This window comes from Penicillium manginii (genome assembly GCF_028828005.1).
Source record: "Penicillium manginii strain IBT 31320 chromosome Unknown utg000004l:1.0-7231830.0:1.0-7236170.0, whole genome shotgun sequence".
NCBI classification, from domain to species: Eukaryota; Fungi; Ascomycota; class Eurotiomycetes; order Eurotiales; family Aspergillaceae; genus Penicillium; species Penicillium manginii.
In genome coordinates this window covers 279,898-294,359 of record NW_026643105.1, presented here as the reverse complement: position 1 = coordinate 294,359, position 14,462 = coordinate 279,898, and the positions used below count along the sequence as shown (strand labels likewise).

The following is a 14,462-nucleotide window of genomic DNA, read 5'->3' as shown; positions in this document are numbered from 1 at the left end:
CTTTGATATCCTCCGTTCTTCATGGTGCTCCGCAAACCTCCTCCTCCACGTCTCGAGAATCTCAACAAGTGGCATGCCCGTGCAGAGTCCTATTCCCCAACCTCCTCCCATTCCCCGTCATCGCAACGTCGGACCCGCCCACACCGAGTTCCTTCCCAGGACTCTGTCTACTCCCCAGATCTCAATACATCCCCGGCATTTGATCTGATGCCTCTCGAACAGGCTCAGAGATCCCCCGTGGGCTCATCGACGAGTCACCCGCCCAACTCCTGGAATGATGGATTGGGAGACCGACCAGCCACCGGTGATGGGTCGTATCCAGCGGGGTCTGAGGTGAAAGCACACGGGCTCCCGTCGGCTCTCGCGCCGGGTCCACCAGGATCGTCAACTGGCGATTTTGGCTGGCAGCCCACCTCGCGAGACCGCAGCTTCACAACGGGGGAGGTACCGGTACAACTTCGATCGAACAACCCATTTTTGAAGCCAAGGCCGGTGGATTCGAGGACTAGCTCGGGAGACCAAAATGAATGGGCGGATCGTCATTCACATGCGACCACTAACAGCGATCCATTAAGTCAGAGTATGGAAATAAATATCCCCCACACCTTACCACCAACCTTCTTCCCGGGATGATCGATGTTGATACTGACCCCTTTCAAGCGGAGGGATACATCCCCATGACAGCGCGACTCTCCTTACTCGATTCTCCCGAAAACGAATCCCCATGGGCAGAACACGACTTGACTCAGCCCGACTATCAACGCCCTCTGGCCAATCCCCAGCCCTACGAGCCGTCCCCGTGGGCAGAGCAGGAGCCCCCGCCATGCCACTTACAATCATCCACTACAAATCCCAATTCATCCGACCCATCACCATGGGGATCACAACATTCGATCAAAATATCTGCCCCCCCAAGAGATATATCTGCAGGGCGGGCAAGCAAATCCATACGCCCCTGCACCAACTGTGGTTATCCAACCCTCCGGTACTCAACAGAGTGCATTCGGCCTTGAGCCACAATACAGCAATGATAAGCTGGCGTCAGATGCGGGAATCAGACCGGCATCTGCATTTTCGAGTGCAACTTCGGCGACTTCGCACGAATTGATCGATTTCGATCCCCCCCGGTGGTCTCGCGGCAAATAATGAGTCTCATCGCGCAACCTCGTCGGTATATTCTTCGGAGAGCGTCAACAAAGCAGCTTCCAATTCACAATCACCCTTGCCAATTGCATCGGGCATACGATCTCAAGACAGCGCTCTTGGACAACCATTGACAGCTCCAAAGCTCTCACCTGCAGAAGCGGCCAGACAGCAAGAGCAGAGGGCAGAGACCTATTCCATCCGCCAGATCAACCGCACTGATCGGAATGGAAACCTATTCCAGTCTCCCATCTTGGTTCAAAATCTAAATGGTCCCTGTCCTTTACTTGCTCTCATCAACGCGCTTGTACTTCGAGCTGAGCCAAATACACAACCACCGATCATCAAAGCTCTGCGAACCCGCGAACAAATCTCGCTGGGCTTGTTGATCGAGGCTCTTTTCGACGAATTAACTACTTGCCTGGGGCCACACCAGGAGTTTCCGGATATTGAAGCACTCACTCAGTTCCTCACTATGTTGCATACCGGCATGAACGTGAATCCTCGTTTGACATTGGTAATTATTCCTCTTCAACAATCAGCAACGCCCCCGGATCAGGCTAACTCCAAATCAGGAAACCGAGGATTCCCTTGGCACATTTCTTCAAACCCCAGATATTCGATTCTACAGTACATTTGGCATTCCTCTCATTCACGGCTGGCTCGCATCCTGGTCTGACCCAGCCCATGATGCTATGACCCGGATTGGTCAATACCATGAAGACATTCAGTTGTTGCATTTCAATAAACAGGATCTTGAGGATCGTGTCATGCAGGGCCAGTCTCTCTTGCCGGAGGAAGAGGGAAGGATGGCGGACATCCAAACCATTCAGCATTTTGTTGATATCGAAAATGCAACACAGCTGAGCCCATTTGGGCTGACACAACTATCTACACGACTCGCGCCCGGCTCCATCTCGATCCTATTCCGCAACGATCATTTCTCTACGCTATATAAACATCCTGAATCGCATCAGCTCTTCACTTTGGTCACAGATGCTGGTTATGCCAATCACGCAGAGGTTGTCTGGGAATCCCTCGTCGATGTGACTGGCTTCAATGCAGAGTTCTTGTCTGGCGACTTTCGAGCAGTTGGCCACGGCCCATCGGGCTCTGGTGGTCCCTCCGCCTCCGATCCCGTCGATCCTCGTGCATCAAACCTTTCACCGAATAGTCCGCCCGCGGCGAACGATGGATCTCAGTCCCCAATGTCGAACCAGGAGCAAAGTGACGCAGATTATGCATATGCACTCTCACTACAATTCCAAGAGGAGGAACAGCGTGAAAGGCAGGGAAGTCAACAAGGGAGCGACAATGGCCCCCGTGCATCAGGCCCCGCCCGTCGCGAATCTGTCCCTCCTCGCATGCCAAGCTCTTCCCATACACGAAGTAGCTCTTCACCGCGTCTATCCTCTCCTCGCATCAACGGGCCCGACAGAGTTTCGAGCATTACCACTGGGCTCCGACAGCAACAGCCACGACCACCCGCTGCAGCCGATCCCGATGATCCAAACGCGCCCCCTCCTCCTTACGAACAAGCTGCGAGTGGCCCACGGTATTCACCTCCTGAACGGCGAAACCGATATAGCGACTTCCCCGTCGATTCGAACGGTTCATATTCTCCACGATACCCCCCCGAATCGATATTCAAATCGGCCCACTACAGACCGATATGGTACCGACCGGAATCGTAACAAAGACTGCATCGTGATGTGAATACCTGACTATCGAAGCGATTCACGGATGCCATGGCAATACGATGCCTGCTAAGTCTACATGACGAAATGAATGTAACGAATCAATGTAAATACTTAGATGTCATTCTGATTACTCCTCACTTGGATCCGCTACGCTATAGACATTCTCCTCCGCATTTGCAGCCATTTTCTATTGCCTAAGTACTAGTAGCATTGTACTCATTGACCTTTTGCTCACATAAAGCCGTATGCATTACTAGATAACCTACTAGCGAACCTTGAGAGGCACCCTGATCGGAACAACATTACTAGTAGATGCCAGAACATTCATAAATTCCAATGGATCATTCAAAATATCATCATGTAGCACCGAACTATCCGCTACTCGTTCTAAATCCTCCACGGCATCGCATCAAAACCAACACGGGCGTGCTCCGTAGCTACAAATGGAGCGGGGCAGCAACCCCTGTAACGGGCAAAGGGTAGAAATCAACTTGGATATCACAAGATGAGATTTCATTTGCTAGGCTTCCGATTTGACTTAGGCTTTCGTCAGGATAATCTGCGGAGATTTGTGGAGATGAAGGATGTCCGGGGGGGTCCTATCTTGGCTGGTTATTGGAGCATTGAAACATGTCCGTCCCGCTAGGCAAGCCCACGGTCTACTAGTAGCTTCTAGGAAGCAGTCCTAGTAATTTTAGGTCTCATTTAATAAACTTGAAGACTGGTAGGCATTAGCATTGCGTGACACGCTCCACCTGGGCAGGCGTCCGGTTAATTAGGAATATAAACCCATTGCCCACTAAGTATGCAAGTCGACTTCCGTGTTTTTCTGGGGTCATTGGATCGAGCCGGTCCAACTAATTAGTACTAGTACCTTACAGCACTATATAAATCATCAAGTCAAGCCAGTCGATTTTTTAGGCTTCATGTAGAACTGGAATTTTGTGTTTCGACGGTAGTAGAACGTCTTCTCCTGCTACAGTATAATGCAGGCCCTCATCGTAGTGGCCCTCGCGGCTATTTTCCAATATGCCCAAGCACAGGTGGCTGCTTATGGGCAATGTCAGTTGTCTAATAATCAATACATTTTTGACTCAGGTATCATGAAAGACTGACATCTCTCAGGTGGAGGCAGCGGCTACTCGGGAAGTACGAGTTGTACAAGTGGTTATGCTTGTACTTCACAGAATGCTTGTAAGTTGACAGTTTCAAACTAGTGACTACATAATCTAAAATATTCTCGAGATTACTACCAGTGCGTTCCGGGTAGTGCGACAAGCACTACAACTAGTAAAGCAACGTCATCTAGTACGACCACTACCACAACCACTTCGAAATCCACCACTCTAACTACAACAACGACATCCAAATCAACGGCCCAGAGTACAAGCCAAACATCCACTTCCACAGGGTCCACTTGCACTGGTACATTTAGCGCAATTTCTGCTTCCAATTTCGTCGCAAAACTTCACCCAGGCTGGAATCTGGGCAATACCTTGGATGCCATTCCGAATGAGGGCTCCTGGAACAATGCTGCGGTTGTTGCCTCAACATTTGCGACAGTTCAAGACGCAGGATTCAACGGGGTCCGAATTCCAGGTATGAAAGAAGCTGCTAGAACTGAGAGGTTTCACTAATCAATGGTAGTTACCTATGCCTATCACTTCACTGGGAGCTCGCCAGACTGGACTGTAGATCCGGCCTGGCTGCAGCGTGTTTCCGACGTGGTTGATATGTCTACTTCATTGGGGTTGTATACTATCGTCAACGTACATCATGGTAAGTTACTCGATACGCACATGAAGGGCGAGTTTAGTACATTTTTCTAAAGTGAGATTAGACTCTTGGATCTGGGCCGATGTCACTGCATCTGGCGCCAATCTCACCATGATTGAAGAGAAATTCTATCGTCTTTGGTATCAGATTGGCACTAAATTGGCCTGCAAGTCGAGTCTCGTTGCATTTGAATCGATCAATGAGCCTCCTTGTACCGATTCCACTCATGGAGCCGAGATAAACAAACTAAATAAAATCTTCCTGCAGGCAATTAATGATGCGGGGGGGTTTCAATTCCCAGCGTGTGGTCAACCTTGTTGGTGGTGGCGAGGATAGCATCAAGACTTCAGAGTGGTTTGTGGCGCCATCTGGCTTTTCAAATCCCTACGCTATCCAGTTCCATTACTACAGTCCTTGTGAGTGGATGAAACCAGTTGTATATACTTGAGATGCTGAGACTGACCGAAGATAGACGACTTTATCTTCAGCGCATGGTACATTTATCATATGAATCCTCAATGGGTTCAAAATCCTGCTAACAATAGGTTATTTAGGGGAAAAACTATCTGGGGCTCCGATGCCGACAAAGCCACCGTTTCATCCGACTTCCAGCTTCTCCGAAACAACTTCACCGACGTTCCAATTATCTTGGGAGAGTATGATGCATCTCCCACTAACACGGAGCCTGCAGGTCGGTGGAAATACGTGGACGAGGTTGTTCTATCGGCATTAGGTTTGAACTTTGCTTGCATTCTGTGGGATAATGGTCTTGACCATCTAAATCGCGATACTGCAACTTGGAGAGACCCGAACTCAATCTCGATGATCACAAAGTCGACTGCGAGCACTTCCAATAGTCTACCTGACAGCACTGAAGATGCTTCTGCCACCACTCAATCCTCTTCGGCTTATATATTCCACGAATACGGCACTGAAGTGACACAACAGTCACTACCATTCGTTTTTAATGGAAACACCCTGTCTTCGATTACGGACTCAGCCGGCTCAACCTTGACCTCAGGTACAGACTACTCAGTCTCGGGCTCTAATATCATATTCACAGCTTCCTATCTATCGAAACATATTACATCAACAACTTCGCCAGGTATCATCGCCAATCTGACGTTGAAGTTCTCTGGTGGCGACTCTTCCCCGGTTGTGCAGCTTGTTCAATGGAAGACACCGACACTATCCTCAAAGACTGCGGTTGCTTCATCCGTATCTGGATCGGATCTTTCTATTCCCATTACTTGGGGTGGGCTTCCAAGAATTGCGGCAGTCAAAGCATTGACTACAAGTGGTACATATCTGGTCGATGATTGGACTGTCTACTTGGGGCCTCTCCAGCAAGCAAGAACGGTAGGTGATGCTCTCTTGGGCGGTCAAAGACAATCCACTGACGTGACCCAAATGGCAGACTTATAGCAGCCAGTACAATTGGGATTCTTCCAATGTTATCCTTACATCCTCTGCTATCAGCTCGGTTATATCTGCTGGTGTGACAACGGTGTTTACCTTTGAGTTCTTCCCCAGAGATAACGGTGTGGTGAATGCAGTCAACTTCACTTTGACGGTTTGAAGGCACTGGATGTGTTGGGCCCGAATTTAGGAGATAGCTTGTCAGTGTTTCTGGTGTCACGATGTGTAGCTTAGTGAATAGTTTCAATTCTGAATGCACGCGATCTTCTCTGCAAAGTTAGTGTTTGAACTTATTTTTGCGGCATAGTGATACATGACCTAAGGAAATGGAAGTAAAGATAATATGAATCTCAGGTTGCTCACATCCTCGTTTCAGATGGGGCTCTTATGAAATTTTCTATATACCAGGGGAGCAAAGGTTCAAAACCACCACCTGGGCAAATACAAACACCAAAGCTGAGAGAACTGATACCTTCCCTCCAGGTACGCCAAAATTTCTTTAGTATGATAGTAGCTTTATATCAATCATTGATCATTATCCCATACTCATGCTTATAACATATAATAATAACGCCGCCAAATTAGTCTCTCAATACGGAGTCTTCAGTTCCCGGAGAGGAAGATCAGGATCATACTTATCCCACACGATTTTGTTCTTCTCGTTGAGATGTGCTCCTTCATCCGTGATTTTGATCGCAGGGTCTGTTTCAATCACCTCGTGTCGACTAAATCCCCACCTATCCCGCGGGATCCAGAGCGTCGGAGCAGGAGCGGCAATACATGGTTCGAAGTAGGCGGTGCGAATCTCTTCCTCGGTATATTCGACCTCTGCAACATTGCGACGCACCTTGCGACGTATTTCAGCATAGTCTTTATACACATTTGGATGGAACCATTTCCAGAAAGCCAAGAGCCGCGGGCGACGCTGCTCGTTGATCTCGGCGATAGCATCCTCTTTTCTCTTGAATGAGTTCTTCTTCCGCATCCAGAGACCGTGGGAGAAATGTGTTCAGTGGAGCCAAGGCTTCATTGAGTGACATGTGGGCTAGAACGGTGCCGATGGTAAAGAGTAGCATGATAACCACTGGGCCAATTGCCCCTTTGATGGCGAAAAGACCGATCATGCAGATTTCGGCGAGGTAAATACCCGTTAAGAGATGCTGCAGAGCACGCGGGTATACTAGGCCTTTCGTGTCGACGTCGATTTCATAGACAAACAAGAAGTTGTAGCGATAGGCCTGATAGACGAGATATAGGCCAATAAAGGCAAACCCCAAGATTAAAGGTGCAATACACGAGTAGGTCAAAGCTGAAGAGATACAAAGTTAGAATTATTATCATTCCGGGTTTGATATAATCTGCATACCGATCACTCCCATGTTGGTGAAGACCGGGAACACATTACCCCAGCTCAGGCTACCAAGCTCAGCCCATCGTCTGAACAGGCGACGCGGAGAAAAGGCGAAGAATGTGGTGACAAATTTGAACACAAGAGCGCTTGCAATTTGTACTAGCGCTAGAGAGCTTGTACTCAAGCCTTGAAGCAAAAAGTATGAGACGTAGAAGTTGGTGGCTTTGGGCAAGTTCTGAGCTAGAAGATCCTTCGCTGAAAGAGGATCTTTAATGATTTGCGACGTCGCTGCGGATGCAGCCGAGGTCAATGTTGTGACCAAGAATACCTGCACTACTTGGAAAACGAAATGCGCACTCTGTGTGAATAGCTCAACTCTAGCCGTGGATGGCACCCCGGCTCGTCTAGCACAGACTGGTGGAGCAAATGTTAGCAACACGCTTCTTATACATCTTCTTGCAGCGATTAGAGGAAACCTACTCCGACATATGATTGGCACCAATGACATTAATGCCACTAATGCAGCTGACGGTAGCAATCCTTCAATTGCACCCTTGATAACCTCCGGCAAGTCCTCAATAAATCCGAGGAAAGGGAGGAGATTGGCGAGATATGAGATATTGGAGATCGTTCCAACAATGGCAGCAGGGAATGACCAGAAGATTACCAGGGCAGCAAGGCCCCCTTGTACTGCAAATTTCCGAATAATTCGTTGCCACCAACTGAGATTGATAGCAGACCATACAACTTCATGCGGCGAGACGCCAATAAAACGAGGCGTCATATGAAAAGGCTGATGGTGAGACAAAGTCTGCAGAGCGACCTGGGCGTCGGATTGAGAATTAAACTCGATAAATATTGCCGATAGATGTTTCGCCTCGCCATCCTGGTGTTTCTTCTGAAGAATTGACACCGCTTCACTGATCTTGACCAGCTCCGACCGATACCAATGGATCGAGTCCACTTTCTTTCCGAAAAGCTTCAGTCGATGGGTTGGCCGTTTGATTTTGTGGGACCCAGCAGGATTACTTGACTCGCAATCGAGGCAGGTATCTGATGAAAATTCACCATTCTTGATCGCCTTTACTCGAGCCTTATTTGCCGCTCGGATGAGTCTAGTTTCGGTGGTTTCTAATTTGAATGCAAGCTTATCGCGTTCATTCACCATCTTCTCCAACTTGTCGCAGTCAGATGTGACCCAGAGTCGGCGGATAGAATCCCCGAAAATCTGTCGCAACTTCTTCTCGTTCTGATAATCGCCTGGAGTTGACATGAATAGAACTGTCCGTGACGAGATCCGAGAGGCATATTCCGGAGAGTTGAGATAGGCTTGTCGTAAATTCGCATAATAGAGACTCTCACGGGTCACGACGTAGAATACAAATGCTACGACACCATAAGCAAATTTCCATGGAGGCAGCATTGAAGGTGAAAACTTACTGAAATAAACGATAGCAACGAACACATTAGCATAATATTTTTTAGGGTCTGCGACGTTACTGAAGCTGAGTATGTCGAGTTGACCGTTCCCGTTTCCACCCGTTGCATGGATGGGGAACAGAATGGGCCAGGTAATCAGGCAGCCTGTGAAGCATGTTGCGCACATCACACGCAAGAATCGTAAAAATAGATATCCATCCAGCGATGAGTGGTGCAAGACATGATTGTCTTCAATCTTGAGAAACGTACCAAGCCAGTTCACCCAGCCGGAGGGCAGTTCTGGGCTTCGCCGATGCTCGTGGATATCTGGAAGATGCGATCTTGGTGCATACCATCGACGCTGCGTCCGTCGGAAGATGAGGAAAATAGCAACCCAGAAAATAGCATAGACCAACGCTGGCAATAAGGTCATCATCAGCGCCGTGGCTGACGATCCACTTTCGCCAGTAAGGCTGCTGACAGCATCCCCCGATGTAGATGATGCATTGCTTTGGGCAGAACCGATATTAGGATCATTATTGGGGTCCTAGCACTTTTGATCAGTATGGGCATTCTCAACGGGGCTCAATATTCTGGTGTTTTACATATTAGGACATACAGTAATGTTTGACATCGCGGAGGTGGGCGGGATCAGTGCCTGCTCCTGGTCCACATTCTGATGGGAGAGGTAGCTATTAAATCAAATCAAAAAAAGGTTCTGATGACAAGGCATTGACCCATAATTTTTAATTTATTTTTGTCAAAATTTCTCCGCCTAGAAAAAGCATGGGCGGGCCGCACCTCGATAGGTCTGACGTGTACTCCGTACTCCATAGGTACGGAGTAGAGTATCCACAATCATTTGACCTGTCACTTAGAAATGCGATGGACATAGTTTGGGGCTCGCGTTGATAGGTGGGTCGCATTGCACCAAATCTTTCGGAACGCGATAGTTTGTCGATCCCATAGTTCGTGCGCCACACGTCTTCTTTTGGCATCACAGTTGTGCCTTGCGTCTCCTAGACCGGGGTCAGATAAGGGGAATTCTGGGAAAAATGATGCTCATGCCAACCTCCTTTTATTCGGCATGGATCTGCGCGATACCAAAGCCTAATATTGAGAGAGCAAAGAGCGGAGAGCAAACCTGCAAGATGCGCGGACCCGCAGGAAGCAAAACTATCGAGTGGGGACGTGCTGATCGCGGGACAGGGATCTTGACGTGGATTATCACCACCCCTGAGCGCGTGGAGCCGAGATACCTGCTTTCGCTCAATCTTCTTTTTTCACTCGGACCAATGGGTAGTGTTCCTGCGACGCGAAGTGGTATACTCGTCGTATCAGATCGAGGGAAACTGAAATGTTCTGCAGTGGCAGGCATGTGAGATGATGGGTCAACGAAGAGCCGGGATTGGCGTAAAGATCTTTTCGATTAGCATTCTTGAATCAAGGTCAGCCCATTTTGTGTAACACAATGGCGGGAAATTCCCCTCTCTTAGGGCTGAGGGGTGTGTGGGAAGATTTGTCGATAGCGTCATGTCCCCATGCCCTGGCCCTCGTTCTAGCGTGGCTGACTTCTCAACGACACTAGACGCAAGGGGTTCGGTGAAACGCGTTGGCTGTCAACTTGGGGTTGCAGCGCAGGCTCATTCACCGTGGAAAATTCACGCATTCTGCACAGTCTGGCTGCTTGATGCTAGGATGGTGGATGATGCAAGCTGTGCCGAGGCCGCGAATTGTGCAAGACCGAATTGCAGGCGAGGGCTTATTGAGAGTTCCTAATGCCTTGGAATCTATCCATCCCCACGTGGTACGTGTGTAACAAGGATCAGCCTTGATGTGTGAAGGCGAAGGGGGGGGGAGATGATCCTGGAGAGAGAAGAAAGAAGGGGTGAGGGGGGGGGGGGATATCATCGTGGATACTTTGGACTTTTTGCTTCTTTTGATTTTTCTTGCTCTTTCTTCTTTCTTTACGGATACCCTTGATGCGATAGGATATTTTGACTTCGATAAATTCCATGTTACTAGTACTATCAAATGTATGAACTGGATGAACCAAAACAATAGATCAACCTGCACCTATTTACGTTGGATTTCTCCCTTCTTCAAACACTGCCGCCGCTTTCAACACTGTCGCGTCTTCCCATCGACGTCCCACGAGTTGCATGCCAATCGGCAGTTTAACCCCGGGCGCATTCGAGTCTTGACCGAACCCACATGGCACGTTCAGCGCAGGATGACCAGTGACATTAAATGGCGCCGTGTTCGTCGTCACGCCAACCGCCGCGGATAGTTTGTCTATGACACTCGAATGAGATCCATCTTCATTCGTGTGCATCGTGGGGTGTGGCATCGCAACCGTGGGTGCGCAAGGTGTGACAAGGATGTCCACTTGCATGAACGCCTCGTCATATGCTGCCCGAAGCTCAAACACCTTACGATGGGCCTTGGCCTCGACCTGGGGACCAAAGTTATCTTGAAGAAAGGGCCCGCTGAGCATCACGTTGACAGCAGCTGGATTTGTCGCCGTGATCAGTTCATACATCCTCTGGTCAGGGGGGCCATCGAAGATGGATATGTGGAGGTAAGAAAGAAAGAAATCCAGACGTTTTGCCCTGGCAGACCCATTCCGACATGGACATTCGAGTGGCAGCAGTCCAGATCAAACTACCATCGCGGTGCTTCGGAATAGAAATGTCCACGACTTTCGCCCCAGCAGCCGTGAACGACTCTCGAGCTGATTGTCGAACGGTATCGCGAACTTCCTGAGATAGCCCCTGTATCTCAAATGATTCTGTGAGAAGACCGATAGTTAGCCCAGAGCCAAGATTCTCTCCTTGTTCAAGTTTGCGATCTCGAAATTGTGCCAAAAGCTGCGGATAGTCCTGCACCTGGGATCTCAGTGGTGATTCTGGGGTCATGCGGGGGTCAATCCCGTCATAGCCTGCCATAACTTGGAGCAGCAATGCAATGTCTTCCAAATTATTAGCAAGAGGACCCAGATGATCAATCATAGGCGACAGAGGCACTGCACCGGTATACGGAACAAGCCCATACGTTGGCTTAAGACCGTATATTCCACTGTACGCTGCTGGAATCCTGACTGACCCTGCTTGGTCACCCCCGATTGCCAGATCAACTATTTCCCCAAATGATTTCCCCTGTTCAGTTTGAACAATATTAGCAGCCACAAGGCTCGCAGAACCACTGCTACTTCCTCCAGAAGTATGCCCATACATCCAGGCATTGTGAACCGGCCCATTTGCCGCACTGAAGGAGAGAGGAGATGCGCAATAGTTCTCACAGTTTGAAGAGCCTTTGATCGTTGCACCAGCCTGCAAAATGCGTGAGACTACAGAGGCATCTATTGTAGAGACCGGAAGACTGCCATCTTCTCTGCACAGCAGCTCCTTGAATGTTCCAACGGTTGTGGGCAATCCTCCAACTGATATATTATCTTTTATGGCGATTGTCCGGTTTTGAAGAGTATTGTTGTTCGGGGTCCTCGCAATGAGCTCACAGCGGTGTTTCCAAGCATTCAAAGGATTTTCTTTGCTTTCTGGCTCCCAGTATCTTCGAGCTGTTGTTGTTTCAACCGGAGACAGGGCGGGGTGGATGTAATCATCGTCGCTTTGAATTCGTCGCATAGCGGCTTCTGCTGACTGGAGCAGATGCAAATAGGCCTCGGTCTCCGAGCCTTGAGGGATCTTGAGCCCAAGCTTAGAAGCGGCATTGTGTAAGTCTTCTGTTGATATTTGAGATCTACTTGGGTTAGTATTAGACACTACAGGAAGCAATCGACTCCAGAATACCTACTGAGATGGATCTGCCAAGAATGCCACCGACATGACGAGAGGGTTTTGAAGCTTTGATTTATCTGTATTGGGGCACCAGTTACGAAAGAAACATGGCACAGTGCTCATGATATTTGAATTCTGGTCAATCCTTATCTGCTCTCTACGAAGTCCATCGGAATTCTTTGCGGCTCCCCGCATCGGGCTCGCCGACTTTTGGTCATGCGGGGAGGCCGATCATTCACAAAATACAACAATTGATCGAGACAATTATCGGTGTCATGATCGTAGCTCTATATACCTCTGTTCTACCTGATCACTCCTGTCCATTTGCCAGTAAAATGCGACCGCCATCAACACAAAGAGAGATTCCATCAACATATGCCTACTCCAGAGAGCTCCAATCAGCGATGCTCAGCTTGGAACTTTGGAATCAACTTCCAGGAAAGAGACTTACCCCCGACTTGCTGACCAAATATAGCACAGTGCCAACTATATCATCGGAATTGCCGGCCCGTTTTGCTGGGACCTTCTCAAACAAGGAGCTGAATATATTTCCTTCGGCCCCGACGGGGTTCATATTGCTGGGGATGACTGGACAGAATTTCCAAAGTTTTAGTTTATTTTCCAAGGTTGTTGAGGAGCTCCAGGGCTTGAATACCGACTCGGAGGTCTTTAAATCGAAAGTTTGCATAACTTACAACCTGGATTAATTCCAACCACGCGTACATAAAAACGATTGTACTTTGCCGCCAACAACTTGACAAGGTGATCCGTAGCAGCCTTGCTTGTTGCATAGCTTGTTAGATCAACATTGGTGGCATTGTGCATGCTTGCACATGAGCTAGTCACCACAATGACCCCTCGCCCTTCGTCTTGTCCCTTTGTTCCAGTATTGGTCGGTTGGTTCGCTGCAGCCGCGAGGAGAGGAAGAAAAGCTACACTGAGAAAATAATGGGCCGTAGTATTGACTCGAAATGTATCTTCCCAGTCCTTGCTTTGGATTGACCACATTGACTGTTGAAGTTCTTGCACGGATGCAGTGAGCACATTACATGCTAAAGGGGGATCTCGTCTGATACCGGCATTTGAGACGAGGATGTCCAGAGCCGTTTCCTTTTCAGATATTTTTTGGGCAAGGCGTGAGATGGCTTCTTTTGATGATACATCACACACATAACTGGGAGCAATATGTCAGTGACTATTCCTTTTTAGTATTGCCACTCTTGTCGCGTTCGTACCCTTCAGCACTTCCACCGGATTCACGACCCAGCCCATTCAACTCATTGACAACTTCGGTTATGGGATCGCTCGGGAGTGCGACGAGATATACCTTGGCTCCGTTTGATACTAGCCCCTACACATTGGTGCTGTTAGGTTCCAACATCCAGGGCTGCTTGCAAATCAAAGTCTATGATGAACCACATACCCTGGAAATCATAAGCCCAATTCCACTACTCCCACCCGTAACCAATGCAACCCGCCCTTTAACATTAAACAGATCCAAAGCACTCAAAGACATATTGACATATTTCATGAATTAATTTTCAGGATGTAGTGGCCTTTTTCTACAGCAGGAAGCCATAATATGTGTATTTTATCACTAAATCTCGAGCGGGGAAAATCAATTTGGCGTGCGTCGGGCGCCCCAAACAGCCGATGCTCCTTAGTTAATGGCGATAAATGCCCAAGTGTCTGGTTTAAATTACACTGTGGCAGGAGAGTAAATTTTCAGCAAAATTTGTCACTACTCTCAGGATTCTACCTAGGTAATTATGACAATCATTATCTCAAAGGTGCGATATATTACCACCTCTCGTTCCCTTCAAGTTCTGAGCATCACCTGGGCACTCTATCTTATCT

General features: G+C 48.5%; 4 protein-coding genes across 4 annotated transcripts; 2 read left to right on the top strand and 2 right to left on the bottom strand.

Moving 5' to 3' along the window:
- Nucleotides 1–21: 21 nt before the first annotated feature.
- On the top strand, nucleotides 22–2,837 carry N7533_003806 (MINDY family deubiquitinase; the record flags this gene model as incomplete). Its single annotated transcript, XM_057100456.1, has 4 exons — nucleotides 22–450; nucleotides 576–799; nucleotides 1,189–1,639; nucleotides 1,719–2,837. 4 exons carry the CDS (start codon nucleotides 22–24, stop codon nucleotides 2,835–2,837), a joined length of 2,223 nt encoding a protein of 740 aa, XP_056960086.1.
- A 992-nt stretch (nucleotides 2,838–3,829) lies between these two features.
- Nucleotides 3,830–6,198, top strand: N7533_003805 (putative extracellular endoglucanase; the record flags this gene model as incomplete). Its single annotated transcript, XM_057100455.1, has 8 exons — nucleotides 3,830–3,905; nucleotides 3,969–4,037; nucleotides 4,089–4,442; nucleotides 4,491–4,622; nucleotides 4,684–4,935; nucleotides 4,972–5,035; nucleotides 5,174–5,978; nucleotides 6,037–6,198. The coding sequence occupies 8 exons, from the start codon at nucleotides 3,830–3,832 to the stop codon at nucleotides 6,196–6,198; spliced, it is 1,914 nt and encodes a 637-aa protein (XP_056960085.1).
- Nucleotides 6,199–6,627: 429 nt separating this feature from the next.
- Nucleotides 6,628–9,442, bottom strand: N7533_003804 (uncharacterized protein; the record flags this gene model as incomplete). Its single annotated transcript, XM_057100454.1, is given in 5 exon segments — nucleotides 6,628–6,908; nucleotides 6,919–7,347; nucleotides 7,405–7,793; nucleotides 7,920–9,355; nucleotides 9,428–9,442. 5 exon segments carry the CDS (start codon nucleotides 9,440–9,442, stop codon nucleotides 6,628–6,630), a joined length of 2,550 nt encoding a protein of 849 aa, XP_056960084.1.
- A 1,446-nt stretch (nucleotides 9,443–10,888) lies between these two features.
- N7533_003803 (uncharacterized protein) lies at nucleotides 10,889–14,121 on the bottom strand (the record flags this gene model as incomplete). Its single annotated transcript, XM_057100453.1, has 7 exons — nucleotides 10,889–11,319; nucleotides 11,477–12,567; nucleotides 12,622–12,671; nucleotides 13,057–13,193; nucleotides 13,301–13,779; nucleotides 13,841–13,956; nucleotides 14,029–14,121. 7 exons carry the CDS (start codon nucleotides 14,119–14,121, stop codon nucleotides 10,889–10,891), a joined length of 2,397 nt encoding a protein of 798 aa, XP_056960083.1.
- Nucleotides 14,122–14,462: the final 341 nt, after the last annotated feature.